This window comes from Egretta garzetta, unplaced genomic scaffold, assembly GCF_000687185.1.
Source record: "Egretta garzetta isolate BGI_Z169 unplaced genomic scaffold, ASM68718v1 scaffold40, whole genome shotgun sequence".
Taxonomy (NCBI): domain Eukaryota; kingdom Metazoa; phylum Chordata; class Aves; order Pelecaniformes; family Ardeidae; genus Egretta; species Egretta garzetta.
Window position 1 is genome coordinate 2037727 of NW_009258484.1, and position 18386 is coordinate 2056112.

At 38.9% G+C, this 18386-nt stretch overlaps 1 protein-coding gene across 2 annotated transcripts in view; it reads left to right on the forward strand.

Moving 5' to 3' along the window:
• The window catches only part of DCLK1 (doublecortin like kinase 1), a 267047-nt gene extending 250879 nt beyond the window's left edge, over window positions 1-16168 (forward strand). Inside the window, exons 15-17 of one of the 2 annotated variants that reach the window (XM_009644765.2) lie at window positions 714-827; window positions 6533-6606; window positions 16004-16061. In XM_009644765.2, the coding sequence (XP_009643060.1) occupies window positions 714-827; window positions 6533-6606; window positions 16004-16061 (246 nt within the window). Of the gene's footprint in view, window positions 1-713; window positions 828-6532; window positions 6607-16003 lie in introns of both variants that reach the window. The other variant, XM_009644758.2, reaches the window with a different exon arrangement.
• The last annotated feature ends 2218 nt before the right edge of the window (window positions 16169-18386 follow it).

Here is an 18386-nt window from a genome sequence, read left to right on the forward strand (position 1 = left end):
CGCGGCCATAGTCGGGGGGAAAGCCCGCGACAAGCCGTGAGCCCACGCCTAACCTGGCCTCCAGACGTACGCGTTGATGAGGTCCCACGCTCACCCATCCCAAGGGTCTCAGCCAGGGCATGCCTCAGCTCCCATCTTGCCTGCGTTTCCTTGCTGTGAGACTCACTGAGTTGTGGCTGGAACATTCACCCAACCCCACGGTCCCTGAGTTTGTAACCTTTACAATAAGACAAGGACCTTATTAATGTCTCTCAGGGCTTTTGGAGATCCTTTCCTGCATCCTACCAAAACAGGGCCTCTGGTTTCTGAAATCTCTTGGTCATCTTTTGAGGTCATTATCTTTAAATTTATGTGATGAGTAAACAGAATCATAAACAGGTCCAAGCTTATGAAGCTTTAAAATATTAACGGACCTAAAAATAACTGGGCAGTGGTAGTTAAGACACGGTAGAAAGGATAATACAATATTTAACAATTGTTATTTATTAATATTACCTAAAGTTTGAGAAGAAGAGAGAGGCTGGTTCATTATATAACATGATGTTCATCTTATACATACCTTAGATATATCGATGGAGACAACGATTGACCCATATTTCATTACAAACTTTTTGTAAATTTTTCTATATTGACAGGTGCTATCAGAATCACCTCGCGATTCCTTTCTTTTGCCTTTTCTCTCTGAAGTTTTATTTTGCTTTATTTCTCTGCAGGATGATGGCCTTCCAGAGAATGAACATCAGCTCTCGGTAGCTGGGAAGATAAAGAAGCATTTCAACACGGGCCCTAAACCGAACAGCACGGCAGCTGGAGTTTCTGTCATAGCAGTAAGCATCTGAAATACACAGCCAAAACACTTAAATGTGTGCCCACAAGACAGAGTGTGTTTAGGGCATGCCACCAAAAGAAATTGGAGAGGGTTAATCTTTAGATAATTCTAGTATTTAATTGATATAAGCATCATTAGAGTGATATTCTGCACGATTTCTCCATTGATTCTCCTTGTGAGTCACATTGTTATTTAACAGCCCTAGGAGATACAACTGTACACACACTTTCACATTTTACCAGAAGATCAGTGGACCTAACTCCAAGGTAGATCCAACAATTTGAACTATGGGATCATGACGTTTTACCTGGCAGCAGAATCATCACATGGATTGAGACCACACAGAGGTTGTAGCAGAAGGACAGCAGCACTTTAAAATGGAAATTACTTCAAAATTGCAACAGGGAATCTGTATGGCAGCCTAAACTTCTCTTCTGTGAAGATACCAAAGAGAGCTATGATGCTTCATAACTTCATAGCTGATATGAGCTTAGCCACTTCAGATTTAGCTGAGCGGTGGCATTTTATTGTACTGCCACATGCAAGCTGCTTCCCTTTAGGCAGAAGGACTTAATTGGGTAAAGACTTCATGGAGCTCCGTGCTGCCTTCTGTCGTGTTGCAATTCCAGTCCAGGCACTCCAGGTTCGAACGTGTCGGAGCTTCTGAAACCAAGCTTGACTAAACTTTTGACCAAGCTTTACTGAGGTTTCAATGGCATCCTCAGTGTAGCATACATTGCATACATTTGTATTTTTTCCCCAAAGATGAACATGTGTATTAGATATACATGCGCACAGAATATATTCAGTGTATTATGAGCCTATTCATACTAATGACATTGAATAGTAACATGTACATCCTTCACATTTTTGATACATCTGCCTGTGTTTGTAAGCTTTTCTTTATTACTCATGGCAATGTTAAAGCTCCAGATAGTCACTAAAAATAAGTGACATGTTAAACATAACCATTCCCATATCAGATTACTCAGTGTTCATTCCCAGCTTCCATAAATTGCAGGTGGTGTGACTGCACATGTACACTTTCTTGTACTGTTTCCACTTTCATGTTTCTCAGCTCAGCCCCTCCAGTGGTGAGTTAAATCAGCATGAAGTAAACTCAGCTCAGCACATGCAATCTGGCTCACAGGTGTGAACTGTTTGTGCAGCAAAACGGATACTCTCTCAAAGTTACTTGGTATAAGTACTTAAAATTTCAAGCTGTGCCTCTCTCATATTTTTTCTTTACTCTTTCCAACCCTGAACGTCCTCAACATGGAAGCAAGTTGTTCCTCATGCTTTGCCTAGATTTTCTCAGTCATCAGCTAACATAGTCAGCATTTATTTATTTTCATTTTTAAGCAATAATACTGCAACAACTCTCCCACAACTAAAACATCACATACCCATTGCTCATCTGAAATGCAGGTATGTTCTGTATAGACTAGATGAAACCGTGTTCCTTTCGAATGGACTGCCAGCACGCTTGTCCATGAGAATTACTGCTCAGATCCTCCATGCTAATGACTTCAAAGCTTAAAAGCGAGAAATGATGCCTCTGTCCTCATCCATCCCTCGCCTCCTTTATGTTTTTAATTTCCCCACCCTCCTCTTTTTTTTCTTTGCCCCAGTTGCTCTGCCAAGGAATTGTTTACAGCAGTTTGACACTTGAGTAATGGAAAAGGCACTGTAGTGAATCTTTCCACTGCAAAACATTATACATCAGAAAAAAAATGTATATGTTTAATTATATTCTTAATGGCTTTTATTTATTTTTTAGTGTTTGGAAGTTTAACAGATTATTTTTAGTGATCATCTCTATGGGTGAACATCATACTCTGGCACGGTTAATCCTGCAACTTGGCCTATAAAGTAGAAATGTTTAGAATATTTTTACAGAATTCAGAAAGTGGTTTGATTAGCTTCTGTCAACTATTTTCTAAAAACTTGGAAGAGATGGGGAAGTATAGACCTCTTTAGTGTTTTGGTAATTCTCCAGAAAGCTAGATAATTTTGGGTTTAGGAATAAATTACCTTTATTTTCTACAAAGCTAATTTAATGAGTGAAATAAAGCCAAAAGCAAAACAACAACGCCTTTAATTGTTGTTTCTGCATTGGAAAGCGTACTTAATATACATTTGGCATGCATGTCATCAGGGTTTTACATTTGGGAATCTTCCTTTGACTGTGCAATCTCAAATATCATAGAAATAAATCTTATTAATGAAGACTGCTCTACATTTAGAATTTTTAAAGTATGTACAGATGCTGTAACACATTGTTCAGCACTAAGGACATGCACTAAGTATATTTTCTACAAAAATACTGTTTTATTGTGCCTGCCTGTATGTTTACTGTAACTTTTTGAGAGAGTGCTTGTGTATATAATATATAGAGACGCCTTCTATATATTATATAACGTGTCTGTGTGTGCGTTGCGAAAATGTGTTCATGTGTATATATTTATATAGCTTACTTAACAGTATAAAAGATAAATATTAGCACTATTTTGAGTTTTATGGCTCTGTTTATGTACAGAGATGATAGCTAATCTGTGGTGTTTAGTTCTTAATTTGTCGTCACACTGGTATGATATTATATGCCTGTTTTCTGCGGTGGTAAGAAGTAACACACCTCAAAGATCTCAAGCAGTATTTATCATGTGCACCAATTAAACCTATAATATGAAAACTAAGTTCCTAAGGATGTGTTTGTGGTCAGCTTGAGTGGGAGGAAGTTTGAAGCCACATGTATTTTACGTATGTCTACTGCGGCTACTGCTTCCTTCAGCGATGTTCAAATACATTGTATTGACCCCTTTGGTTCAGCCTGAGGCCTGTTTTGCTGATTGAAAAGTTGTCTTTGACCATACAGGACAGAGACATCCTACAAGGTCTCATGTATGTGTCCAGTCTTCAAGTTTGTCCACATTTGATAGGATTTGTCAGTTTGGACAAACTACCGTAATGAACATGTTGTGCGTGCCTAGCAAAGTAGTTCCTTTGCTGATGTAGCAGAAGATGATTCCTCAAACAAAATTAACTACACAGGCAAAAAGACTTTTTCTGTTGATACATCAATACATCATTAAAAGTTCTGCCAGCATAACTATGTCAGCTGGGAAAAAATTCCCTTAAACCAACATAGCTTTGCCAGCGAAATTTTAATTGGGGAGCTAGCTTTTAAAACAGCAAGAGAATTAACAAGTCTCTAGAAAACACTATTTGTTGATGGGAGAGTATGTAGGAGAAAGATCACTTTACTTGCCCTTTTCTTAAACTGTTGTCATAGGTATTGACTACCGGTCTCTGTAGGAGACAGGGGCTGGGCTCGTGCCCCTCCGGGCCGTGTCAGAATGGCCGCATTACTGTTCCACATGTGCCAAAATATTTGCAGGGTCAGGCTTCTCACACAGCTTTCCAATAGGAACAGTATTCTGTAATTCTGTGATGGTGTTTATAAAAGATACTGCAATAAAAACATAAAGCCAGGCTCTTACTAAATAGTCTTTTTAAAATTTGGGGATAGATTTTTTTCCTTCGATCTCCAAGCACGTCATCGTGAGTTTTTTTAATTTGGCCACAAAATAACACCCTATGGCTGTACCCTCTGGGCTTTAGTGACAGTGGCTCAAGTGACCAAGAGCCAAAATAATTTTTTAAGAATGCTTCTGCTATCCAGAGGTGTGCTGTAATTCCTTGTATGAACCGAGCAGCGTTTAGTTTGTGTTCTTGTCTGAAGTGTTAAAGCTTTGCCTGTATGTTGTCACTTTTGTGCTTGTATTTTTGCCATTGTTAAGACAGAGGAAAAGACTAATGATAACCTCCTGTTAAGGTTGTATGAGGTCTCTGTCTTGGCAATGGGAGGAGACTCCAGCTGGAGACTCGGACGAATCGAGTAGGACAGCAAAAGAGAAAAGCTGCTCCGAAAGTTGGTGCAGCTCTCTGCCTCTTGCAGAGCCCTTGCTGGGCCAGGGCCACCGGCGCAGTGCCACTACTGGCACTCTGGCAAGGGGAAGGCAGTGGATGGGTTCTTGCCCTGCGTTCTGCCAATTTTTAAATAAAATTACGAATTCCGAGTGGCATTTTTAGCAGTGGGATTTCTTGGGTGGTGTGGAAGAGAAGCCAAGTTTAGTCCGCGAGTTTTGCTCGGCTTAAAGATGAACTCGTGCCTCGGATGTCACTTCCCATCTGTTGTCTGTGTTGTCCTGGGATCGTTGTCCCCAGTTGGGTTTCTTGTGGCAGGATTTCCACACCGATGAAGTCGTTTCAGCTCGTGTCAGGAAGCAACTTGCCCGATTTTCTCTATGTTACTTTTTAGCTATTCGATTTTAGGGCAATATTTTTGACGGGCTTTTTAAGAAAACACCCTTTTGTGTTTTTTACATGCAGCCTACAAGGAAGCCAGTAGATGGCAATAGCAGACCGGTGTAGTTAAGCCAAGAGAAAATTGGGTACAAGGTTCTCATGGTTTTAAACAGGAAACGTCCTTTAAATAATTCTAAATAAGATGAAAGCGGCATTGTTTTAACAAAATGGAATAAATTATTAAATTCTGCACTTGCAGGGGAGTCATCAAGAAAAATTTAAATTTGCAGTTAGCTTCTAGCTACCCTTGAAGTGGTTGGTAACTAGAAATGTGTTGAACTGCTTTTCTGAATTTAGAATTAGAAACTGTCATCAGTATTGGAAATATATGCCACGCTCTTATGAAGCACAGAATGGCCTTTTCTCCTCATAGGGCAAAATGTGAAAATCTCACAACTAACAATTTTAAAGCGGGCAGAGTGTCTCCCTCAGGATATTTTCCCCTAAAATTGTATTTAACTCGGCTAAATGACGTCTCCATCGTCTGTTAGTGCAGCACAGAAAGATTAGAGAAACCACGCATTTTCTTTGTTCCTATGCACATGATTCTGCTAATGATAAACTAAACTTAAAATATCTCTGTTCCTTAAGAAATATCACGAGCACACTTTCCTGGACACAATGTTAAGTTCATTTCCATTTTGACTTTAATTGGTGCAATTTTAAACCGAATAGTTTTGTACTGTTATCTTTTTGAGCATGAGGTGTAAGCTGAAATGATAAACAATGTTATTCATGGCTCTGAGTAGTCCGACTCTCCAAGGTTAACGCATTTTTAGAAATGAATTACCATGATTGATGGGGTATCAAAACCTGATTCTTTTCATCTTTATGCATTCCATGATTATGAAGCAGTCTAATTTAAGCCTTGTGTAGTCTGTCTAGCCTGCTCCTTGTGATGGTTGCACTGCATTTTTTTTTAAATTATTAAACCTCTCAGTTTAATTGCAAAAGATAATTTTCCATTACTGGTATGTGCAACTTAAAAGGGCACTTCTGTCTTGGGAGGTAACAAGATATTTGTCAGACTTTTAAATGAATGCATTATGCATTAAGTAACCTATTTCGCAAACTCCATTTTAGTATGAATAAATTGGCTTCTAATTTAGCAAGAACCGAATCTAGAGTTAGTATCTTTTTCTTTTATTTCTTTACTTTTTATTTTTTCTTCTCCGTTTTCATTTTCGTCTCTGGTACGTGGCTGTAGGATGTTAGATAAGTGCCTTCTGAAAGTGAAAACAGTAAATATGCACTAAATAAGGAACAGCTTGCTCTGGAGTCTGAATTCTTTAGCCTAATGTCGATCCACTGAGTTGCCCGTTTCTCTCTGCTCAGCTGGACCACGGGTTTACCATCAAGAGATCAGGGTCTTTGGACTACTACCAACAACCAGGAATGTATTGGATAAGGTATGAGATGGTGCAGCGCCAACAGTCAGTGTTTCCATGGCAACGTGCTGGCAGTCTCCATTAACCAGTTCCTTCAGTGGATAAACATGCTTTTTGATTTGTTATCCGGTCCATATGCTGCTTTATCAGTTTCGTTTTAATCTTGATTGAGATGCCACACCCCCTCATTCCCTTTCTTCACCCATCCCTCACACCCACATCGCCAGCTTTCTCTTCATCGCACATGCTCAGTATCAATTTCCCTTATAGTTAAAAGGACAGTGTATATAGAAAAATCTACTAGATATGCTGAAGTACGCACCCTCCCCCTCCCTATTGCTTGTCCAGGCATCTGCTTCCCCTTGCGCTCCTGTTTCGAGACACACGGAGCAGCAACAGGCTCTCAGCATATATTTTCCTCTTTTTTGCCATGCGAGATGTGGAGCTATATACTGTCATTTTAAACCCACTAAACACAATCCTTACCTTAGATTGAACAATGCATTTACATAACACCGTACCTAGAAGCTCTCCCCAGTTCAATGAAATACAATGCATTGTGTGTGCTGGTAAGCTTGTGTTTCTAACAATGCATTCTTCCTCTTTTCTTTTGAAAACCCTTCCGATACCTATTTATTTTGATTTGATTGTTTTAAATATTGCATGAGTCTTTTGAATATATTTTTCTTCATTGTGTAACTGTGCCAGGGTTGTCGTTAGCCGGCTTAACCTCTATGACAAAATGGGACTCGGGGCGGGAGGGGGTTATTCTGGAGTGGGGGCAAGGAGGGATCCAGGTCTGATAGCCCATGCACCTCCTCAATCAGTCCAGAGCCCTGGAATTTCCATCAAGGGGTTATTTGCTGGCTTTTTTCCTTCTTATTACTCACAAGACCTGTGTTTGATAGCTGGAGAAATTTTTTACAACTTTCTTGCAAAACCTGTGTTTTCTAACACTGCAGTGATTGGAGCCTTTAAAAACTCATCTGTGAGGTATTTGGAAAAACCCAACAAATTACCCACATTAGCAAAACAGCAGAGATGGTCACTGCAAGTGATCCCAGTAAAGTAAAACTCCCATCCTGGATCATTTCACTAGGTGTGTGGATCAGGCTACAGCACAGTTTCCATAAAACCTAGCAGTTCCCTTAGCGCACACGGAAGGTTCAGTAGATTTTGATATGGATGTTCTGGGGAAAGAAAAAAAGAAAAATAATCCTACTTTTCAGGCAAGAAGTAGAAAAGTAGTTCCCATCCATCAGCTGAATGCTGGCTAGCAAGAATTGAGAAACATTTTCACTTCAGGTGCTCGAACCTGTAATTCCAGCCTAATGCACTTGTGTCCACGGCTATAAACCTACCACAACCTTGCGAGGACATAGCAAAACCTGCTTGGTCCGTTTTGTCACTTGGCATCATGTGTTCCATGTTCCAGCCCTGTAACGCAGCCAAGAGCCGGCCACACAGCGGCTGTGCTTTTTGGTTTTGAAGAAGGGGGGAATGGGGCCCAAGTGCCCACCTTTAGCTAAGTGTAGCCTCGATAGCATTAGAGGAATTTTTCTTCTCCACTGGCGAAGGAAAGATGGCATTTTGTGTCAAGCAGGACTTTGTCAAATAGTTACAAATTTAACACCGCCTCTGTGAAACGGAGGAAAGCTTACATGAGCTTTATTTATCTTTCTGGAGTTTAATTGCTATCCATGATCAGCTTACACTCCTTCTCTGCTTTACTACCTCTATTTTACACCAAAAAAAAAGAAAAGAACGAGAAAAATCTGTCTTTCCATTTGATATACACAATGTTTGGATCTTTTAAAACCCCAGCTTCAGGGGGAGCAGACCACCAGAAACAGGAGCCTGTGATAAAAGCGAGCATCTCCTCTCAGATTGGCCTTGATTCAGTTTAACTGCATAGCCCAGATTTTGAACCAAACCACATGCATTTTGAGGAGGTGGGGGGGGGAAGACTCTAATTCCGCAACTTGGTAAATAAATAAATGCTATAAAAAAAAAAAAAGGCCATTTGACTAAAGCACTAGTAATGGCTGCCATCAGCATACAAAATGACACATCCCTGAATAATGGGCTGGAGCAGATGGGCGATAATCTCTCTTATTCATACATAAACTGCTGTGTTTTCCAGCTGGGGGCAGTAACAACAATGTTTATAATTAGTGCTTTCTAAACAGGGCACCTAGTGTGGAAAGGCAAATTGGGAGAGCAGGGCTCCCATGCGTAGATGCTTAATTAGGAGATGCTATAGAAGGGAGGACATCTGAACAAGCGCTGCCCGGCATTTGCTCCTCTTCCATCTCCAAGAAACAAGCAACTGCTGTAGTGACCAACATTTTAGTCTAAATGAAACCATTTCAATTGAGCCAGTGTTTACTTTTTAGTAGTAACTGTAAGCGCAAATGCAAAGCATATGAAAAGTTTCATCAATTCCCATCTAGAAAACAGTTAATTTGTCACAGGCCTGTGAAAATTAACCTGAATTCACAAGTACATCGAAAAATGAAAGCGAGTCCCAAAGAAAATGTAATGCTCCCTTTGTTAGCGTTAAACTATTCATTTCTTCCCCACTCCTTTGATCGTTTTCACCCCTAGTTTCTAGCAGTCTTCTAAAACATCTTTTTAAATGGCACTATTTCCTCCTTTAATCAACCAGAAAAGCTTTTCCTTTCTCTGCCTAAAAGACTTTCCTATTCAAAGTGCCCCAAAGTCCGAATTTTCTGAACATGCATCCTGTTTTATTCCCTTTCAGTCAGATAATATGTGCAAAAGTGACATGACTTGCTTGAGATACTAAAATACAACAAACTTGATGTACCCTAATAGTCGTAGCAGGTATGAGATATAATGCCTGGAAAATCTTACAGCGTTCTTTGAATATGAGGAACAGAAAAAACACAGGGGCCAATCAGTAAAATCTTTTGGATCTCAGACTGATACATGTTTTAAAAACAGCCCACCTAATGCTGTCGGGACATCAGCCCCGCACTCAGAAGTGCAGAAAAGGCCAAAGCGGCATCAGTAGGGAATGAGATCTGGAGGTCCCAGTTAAAACCCCGCAGCCTCCACTGCCCCATGGCTGGTGACACTTACTGTTCTCTATGGGAGGGAAAGCCAGCCTTGGGGTAGCTGGGTCACGTCCATGGTACAATCACATCTTCGCTCACCCCAAGTTGCCGATGTCGACTCAAGTCAAAGACAGCAGAGATCACCTTTTTTTTTTTTCCTCCAAAGTCAGGCCATTCTCTGATAGATCTCTTTGTAAAAGGGTTAAAGCCAATGCATTACTCTTTTATAATTTCCCTTCTACTGGAATTTAGCAACAGTGACCACAAAAAATCCAAATGGCACCAGCGTTGTCCTTCAGAAACACGATAACTGATAGATTTACTTTCTTATAAGGAACTTTTCTTTAAGATGTACTTAACTGAGGCTTTTAACAGTTTGTGTGACTTAAGTTTTTTGGCTTTCTTATAACCAAGCCAGAATATTAAGAGCAAAAGTATTTCAAAGCCTTCTCTTTAGCCTCAAGCATTGCAGTGTCTGGTCCATAGCCTTCTTCAGCTGCTTTACCTGTTCCTCCTAATGGCAGCACATTTTGAAGGCAATACTTTGCATAACTTACCAATGTTTTCTTTGACCTTGAATTTCGTTACTGATTCTGATTGATGTCTGGATCTTAACATTATTTTCATCTGCTGTTGACAGAATGGCCTGAATTTTCTGCCTTTTCTGGGCTGATTCAAAATATCGAGGGAGCACCAGAGTGAGTGTATCTAACATAAAATATTAGTAGAAAATATTACTCTATGTAGTGTTATCTATAAGATTAGGATAAAATGTTAGCATACAGACATTCGAGGAAAGCTAAAGAAGCAAAATAACACCCAGGAAATGTATGGGAAAGTCATTGATGATCTTCTCTGGGTAATGACAATAGCAAGGAGATGAGTTACATTGGATGCTTAATGAAATCATCAATCCAGTCAATACTGAATTCATAAAATACTGAATTTTAAAAATATAATTCTCACTGTCACAGTTTAAAAAGTATCTGAATAGCTCATTTGAAAACCCATAGTTCCATCCTCTGTGTTTTGTCCCTGATTCCCATTACTATGCATCTGTCGAGTTACTTACACCTGTCACAAGTGGGTACAATACACTTTCAAGTCAAAAGTTACTGCCAGGCATCTTGACAACGGGACAAGGAAGCTGGGAATCAGGCTTGCTATCTGTAAAGAGCCATTTTTAATACCATAAAACCCTCTGTAAACTGAATATTGGTAAAAACAGGCGAACATCTAAACTAATTTAAAATCTCTTCTCCTGCTCTTTGACTAAAAGAAAACCACAGCTGATTTACAAACTATAAATAAAATTCACCCATGCAAACAACTTGGCACTAAGTCTCTTCCACGTGTAATTGAAACCAGCTGAGGAATCGTGTCTCTAAAAAGGGGGATGTCAAAGAGTAAACACAAACTTAAATATAGCAATATGAATTCAACAGTTATACATGTAGAATACTTGTCTTTGTATTCACTCGCCAATACAGAACAAAGCATACATCAAATTGATTTGGTTTGCTTTCTTTTTTACTTTCCTTTTAGCTAAATTCCATGCCAGAAGTTACATGGTGTGCTAAAGCACTGGCCTTTTGTATTTGGAGGTCTAGGTTCAAATCCACTCGATTAATTTGTCCCCTCGATGTGGTCATTTGCACGTCTCCAAATCACCGTGTAACTTGACTTAGTTATAGCTTGTGCCTGAGGGGCTAAACCTAACATGTGTCTCTCACTCCTGGACTGAGGTGCATTTCTAAGTTTGAAGTACTCTCCAAAAAGTGTCTTGAATCATGAATCAATCACACACACACATATATATATATATATTCATATATATATATATATGTATATAACCTGAGAAACCCATGGAAAAAAATAAAAAAAGGTCAGACTGAAGGGCTGCCTGGCTCATGCCATGACTATTGTTTAATGGTCATTTTTACAGTAGGGAAACCTGCCATTACATATCTCGACGTATCGAGGTCACTAGGCAGAAGCTTAAGGAAACAGGGTAAAATTACCGAGGTGTGAACATTTAAATGCGTGCATACACATACATGTATATAAAAGAATGCACAGGAAGAAAAATACCGGTGTTTCAATACATATGTCCATGTAATTCTACACACTAAACAAAGCATCGTGAAAATTGCAAACAAATTGCAAATACGCTGCTGCAGAATGAAAGCGAGTGAAGGGAAGGGTTTCTTAGATTAATGCGTGAACAGCTGCATCCCCAGTTCAGTCTGCTGGCTGGTATGAATAATGGATGGGCTAAGAGGCAAAATGCACAATAATGTTCTTTTATTAATGAAATGAATATATATCTATATTTGGTGGCCAGCAGTAAATTAAGACAAGTGAAAAGAAATACAGTCACTGCTTGCATTCATAAAATGCAGTTACTTCAATCCAATAATTACTGACCTGACAGAAAACATCACCCCACAGCTAAAATAAGGTGCTTCCCACTGCAAATCCAACATATATATCAAAGCGGTTTTAGTTTTGAATGTCTGTTCATAAACATAGAGTTCAGTCTTTTCCAAGAAAAAAGAATTTGCGTGGCTCAGGAGTCCTGCACCATCAAGACATAGAAATGAGGAAGAAGACACTCCCTGTGGCAAAATCCTGGGAAAAAAAAAAGCTAACTGCACCTTAGTATGTAGGTGACAGAAACAATTATTTTAAAATAATGCTCCATTACTTCAAATTAAATGCATTTCCAAAAATGGCTTGTTAACCATTTGGTACCGGGTGTCAGGATTACTAAATGTTGATGCAAAATACATTAGTGCTTAATGAAGTGCTTCAGACCCATCAGCACCAAACTATTAGAGGCAATCCACTTATCTGCTGCTGGATAAGAAGCTCTACATTTCCTCATATGGATTGTCAGAGGACAGCCGCATATCTTAAATAAGAAATGCTACCCTTACATTTTAGTTGCCATTACTATCATATAGTGCTCAAAGTTCTCACTCTCTCACCTTGAGCCAGGAAAAAAAAAATGTCAAAATGTGATAATGAAAATCTGGGATTTGCAGCCCTGTGAAGCATAAGTGCACTTCAGATCCACTTATTATTTATTGAAAGAGTAGCTTAAAGTAGAAATGCCCTGGAAATCCATAATGGACTGGTTCATGCACCAGCGAACCACCCAGCTGAATAGTAGATGAAATAATAAATCTATTAAACCAAGGCAATGCGTATAAGAGGCCTTTGTTACAAAAACAGTAATAATAATGAAAAAGCTGATTTTTGGAATATGCCCACGTGCACAAGAGGATACAGAAGGTGAAAAGTGCACTTACGAAACACACGTGGTCATTACTCAAATGTATCTTACCATCATCTCCCTTGCATTCCAAAGCATTAATCCATCGTATTTTGAAATTCTGTAGAGGTAAAAAATAACCGTGACCTCATTAAATGAAAACTTTGCAGAGTGGCCGTACCACCTGGTGGCATAATAGACACTGGAAGTGCAAAATGTCATCGTAACGATGGGCAGCATAAGCCCAGCCTTGCGAGTTCTGTGGGGCTTGTGAGTGCTCTGTGGCCAGAGCTGACCCCTTTTGTGGTTCCAACTTGTGATACACTAAGTGTTAGAATATGAGCTGTGTATTTTTGCTTTCAGTAGATAAATACTCCCTTCTTTAGCTGTCTGTGACTTTATACATTTTTATTCAATAAGCTCTTCGGGTGAGAAAGGCTCTGAGTGTCTCTCAGCCCAGGAGAGTAACCCACAATAATGCCCCCGAGTCCACAAGCATGCCTTTATAAAGATGAATTAGATCAAATTCAAGGGAGACTTGGGATAAAAATGTAAAGAAAAACATAGTCTCAAAATATCTCAGGAAGTTTCTGAAAGGTTAGGAAGCCAGAAATATTTGGTCCTACAAACTACAGCATAGGGTGCTGGATTAGGTGGGATCATCAGATTTTTTTCCTTAACATTTTTGATTAATGAGGCAGGAAGTGCCTTTATGTATATTTAAACAAATGTATTTAAACAAAAGCACACAAAGCTTCTCCCCAAATAGTAGAAAAGTAGTATGGTGGGGTTTATTTTTTAAAAGACATCTTTAAAATGATGTCCTGATATTTAATTAACTAGATAGTTCAGCAATTTCGTAATTTTGTCCTATAAAAAAGCAATACCCTAGGTTAGATTTTTAAAAGAATCTTTTATTCAAGGGTATTCACTTCTGTGTAACTTATCTAATTTTAAATACCTTCAGTTTTTACATATACATTTACCATTCTCATGTGGCAGATTTTAAAAATAAATTTTGAATTTAATACAAGTATTTTTATTTATTTGGCCAGAAATGTTTTAACTTTCTCAGAGGAGAGTATCTGTTACCACAGGATGATGTGATGTGGTTTAAACTTTAAATAAATGCTTATTTCCTGTAAGCATAAAAAATCTTTTAAATGGAGATCTGTATTTTATAGAATGGTAATATATGCCATTCTTTTCAATTTTCACACAGAATTACATACTGTATGCAATATTTTCACTGTGTGTAAAAGATCTAGGTATTCTTCTGTTTCACATTAAAAAATAATCAAAACCTGAATTAGTTCAAGGCTAAGAAATGTAGAAGGCGTTGAAAATACTAATTAGAGCTCTCAACCGAAAGATGAGCAGTAAACAAAGAAATGCGCAGCAGATGAGAAGTGTTGGATTTTGTAGCAGTTGTTCTTTAAAATGCAGGGATGAACTTATTGAAGTTAATTATTTTACCCCTTTAAGGTAGTGCTGTGGAGGCTCTAGCCACAAAAATAATAGTTCAGCAATTTAGCCTAACTAAATCCATTTGCTATAGTAGCTCTGTACTCTTGTCCATCTTTCTGTCTCTATTACATCATTATTGAATGCTGATTGCATTATTTTAGAGCAGAGATTGCTATAATGCTATTCTGCACTGGTATGATGGATTTAGTTTTCATTTTGTTCTCAAAAATATGTTGGCTATAAATACATCTCTCCTCTCCTGTGAGGCTTACACTATAACTGGTAAATTTTCTAGAGAAATCAGTCATGTATATCTCAAGAGAAAACAATAAATCCTTTGAAGCAGAATAACCTTTTGGCTGCGTTCTTTTAAATAGAGATTTTCATATGAGGGACAAATTTTACAAGCCTTAGCAGTTAAACCTGTTCAGTTCTCAAAGTTACCTTTGCCTCCAGTGCCATGATCAGATATTTGTTTGCATTTTGTATGTCATCTTACTAGCTACCTGCCTTTTCCCAGTTTGCTTTTTCCAAAAAAAATCACAGGCCGTGTTTTAAGAAGGCAGCCCTGCTTCAGAAGGCAGCTAACTATGTGTCAAAGTGCTCTTGCTGAACCAAGGCCATCCTGTTGAATTTGTAATTTTGCAGCGTTTTCAGGAACTGCAGTCTAATACCCTGTAATCAAGAAAACAGCAAAACCCAGACCCATGCTTGAAATCATTGGCCAGAGTTGGGCTGCCCTTACCTGGGTGGCAGTTTCTCCCTATAAATGTGCTCAGACAAAGCAGAAGCAAGGATGTGGCTAGAAGTCACAGCCATCTTAGTAAGACTTGCATACTCAATAGTGGCAGAAACTGATGAAAATATAAAGCTCATCAAGTAAACATTCTTCTTCCCCATTTCTAGATACTCTAGATAGACCCAGATAAAATTAGCAGAGTGTTTAATTTGATAGACCTTGGTTAACAGGAGGAGACAGGGTGGTCAGGCTAAACGGGTCTTCCCGTCAGAGCTCTTCAGCATTCTCCCTAAGAACATCCATTGAGCGGCATGAGGAGGTGTCAAAGAGCTGGGCTAGCTCCCTTCGGTGTTTGTTTTCTTCTCTTGTCTGACAACTTCATCACAATCCATCTTTGTTAGCCGATTGCACTGACTTGAACATGGGTGAGTGTGTATCAGCCTTCATTAGGTCAAATCAAAGACAAGCGTACATCTCTGCCTGGCCTGTAGAAACAGATTTATACTTTGAGAAGGGTGGGGGGAAGGTCAGTTGGCATTTGGCTTGAAATTTGAATCTATTAAGGGATGAAATTAATAGCATCCAGAAGTAGAACATATGGCATCCATATATATATGGTACTGTATCTGCTTGATGATGTCACGCTACCTCTTAAGGTTTGGGAAATGCACTTTTTAAAGCATTTAGCTATGTTGTGGGCTAAACCTTTCAGACCTGAGACAGAACAGGTTTAATTTGGTCTGAACATTTATTAACCCTGGTATTTGCAGGCCACATAAAAACTCATGGTTTTCATTAGCTTTGCATTTCACACACAGCCTAATTTCATTTATTCTTATTTTATGCCCCTGCCAGACCACCGCTCTTGATAAGGAGAGGCAGGTTTTCCGACGAAGACGCAACCAGGATGTGAGGGGACGTTATAAGGCACAGCAAGCTCCACCTGAACTCAACTCCGAATCGGAAGACTATTCACCAAGTTCATCCGAGACTGTTCGCTCACCTAACTCACCCTTTTAATAAAACACTTTTACTCAAAAGTCTTGGCTTTAACCCTTTGAGACCCTGAAAATCCTCCAGACCTGTGTGAAGTGATTACAGCTGATCTATCCAGCAGTAAACGCTGGGATGGTGGAACACAAAAGGGTGCTCACAGAATCTTTGTAAGAATAATTTCCTAATTGATTGAAATACTTGTTCTCTGTTTAGATTGCAACTTGCTGCTAATATGATCCTCAAAGGGTTAAGGCTATTTTGCTTTTTTATTTAAAGATAGAAGCAGTGAATGTTTTCATCAGTGAAGCTAGGAACTGCAGTATGTAATTTTAGCACGTTAACCCTCTGAGTAAACGATCGACTTAAATCTTGACAACCCACATTAGGGCTTTATTCTGGCTTTTTTGCTTTTATACGCACATATCTTTTATAGTACCCCAAAGTTCCTTGCCTGTTTCTGGCCAAAACAGTATCAAACGCACTATTGCTTAGGGGTTACAAATATAGGCTTTAAAAATGAAAATAAAATTAAACAAACAGTATCTTCTGCAGCAGCTCATTCTAAACCTGCATCATACTTCCACAGGGAGTGACTGTTGTTGGAGGGTATTATGCAGGCTAAATGGGAAATTCAGTTTAGGGCAGCCTCATAGTTTACAGAAGATGACATGATGATGGCCACAAAAGGTTGCTCCCATATCGTTTGCTGCTAATGACAATGCAGAGTCTTGGGAAATGGCTTGAGGACACGTTCTGTCATGTAATGGTATGTAATGATCTAGTTGAGAAGTTCCTGGTTGCTTTGCCTCACATTCAGAAATGTACAGGCATCCTCTCAGCATGACCTGATTATTCCAGGAGAGTCACTTTTAAAGATTAACATTGATGAAAGTTACCCTTAAAATAGCTAGAGTATTTCTAAATCGGGGAAAGTACCAGTCATTTAATGTATATGTAAAGCCTAAACTGAATTAGTAGAAGTTTTGTCGTAGAATGGAGAAACTAAAAATGATTCACCAGTTCTATTTGTAATATTTAATAAAATGGGCATTTACATGGAGTATACATATTTCTGGTTTGTTAAAACCTCAACACAGCATTATAGCATTTTATTTAACCATTATCCTAAAGTTGGTGTCCACAGAAATATTACGCTTCGTAAACTTTTGCTTCAGATGTGATGATTTGGAAGAGAAATTATTATAAAATGACTTGGCATTTCACTTGAATGAAAAAGGCAACTTCCAAAATCCTATTCTAAAATAAAAAATAACATTATGAAATTTATACTTTCTCTTATTGCTCTTATGAAATGGAAGTTTTCTCCTCTAAAGTTAAAATTCTCTCACAGTGTTTTTAAAAAGTCACATAAATGTCATTTCCTCTCTCTCCTTGCCCTTTTTCTCTCTTTCATATCTTACAGCTAGAAGCATATGCTGCCCAAAAATATATGCAGACTTTTCCGATCTCACAGGGCAATATAAATAATTTTGGGAGGAACAGGGCAAGTTGCCCACAGTGCCGTTTCCACTCCGAGTTGTGTTTGTTCATGGAACTGTCCCTACGAGCAGGTGTGGCAGCAGATGCATACCTGCAGCTTGCTGGAGCTAGTGTGATGGTCTTTCGCATTTCTAGCTGGAAGCATCAGTTGAAACGTATTGCAAGAAATGTTGACATGGTTTTGTTTCTCCACCCTTTAAAATGCATCCTTCATTGTCTCAGTCATGAAAATTCATATCTTAAAAGGTCTGAAGATTTCAAATACAGGAATTTCATCTTGTGAGTCTTCACACAAGTGGTACAACTATTTCCTACAGAATGCAATTAATTTCACCCAATATTAATAATCTAGAAGTGAGACATCTAGTCAAAACTAGATCTCCAGACTTCCTTGGTAATACAGAGAGAGAAGCATTTCCAGGTCGGATTCATCTCACCCATCATGGGCGTGAATTTTGGGCAGGACTCGTGCTTTGATTCACCTATTTCTGTCACTTGATTGACTGTAGAAGGAACTGATGGTGGAAGCTTACATCAGATGCCAAACTTGAGATCATGAGTTTAGTAGAATGAATCTCACCCTAAGCCACCAGGAGACTGATCTCTGAACGTATATCCATAGGCAGAAGGCCTGTGCATGGCCTCAGTTACTCTGGAACCTGTCACCCAAGTGAAGCAAATCAGTGTCGTCTTGTAGAATTCCAAAGGGTAAAGGAACTGCCATACAAAGTTCTCAGATTGT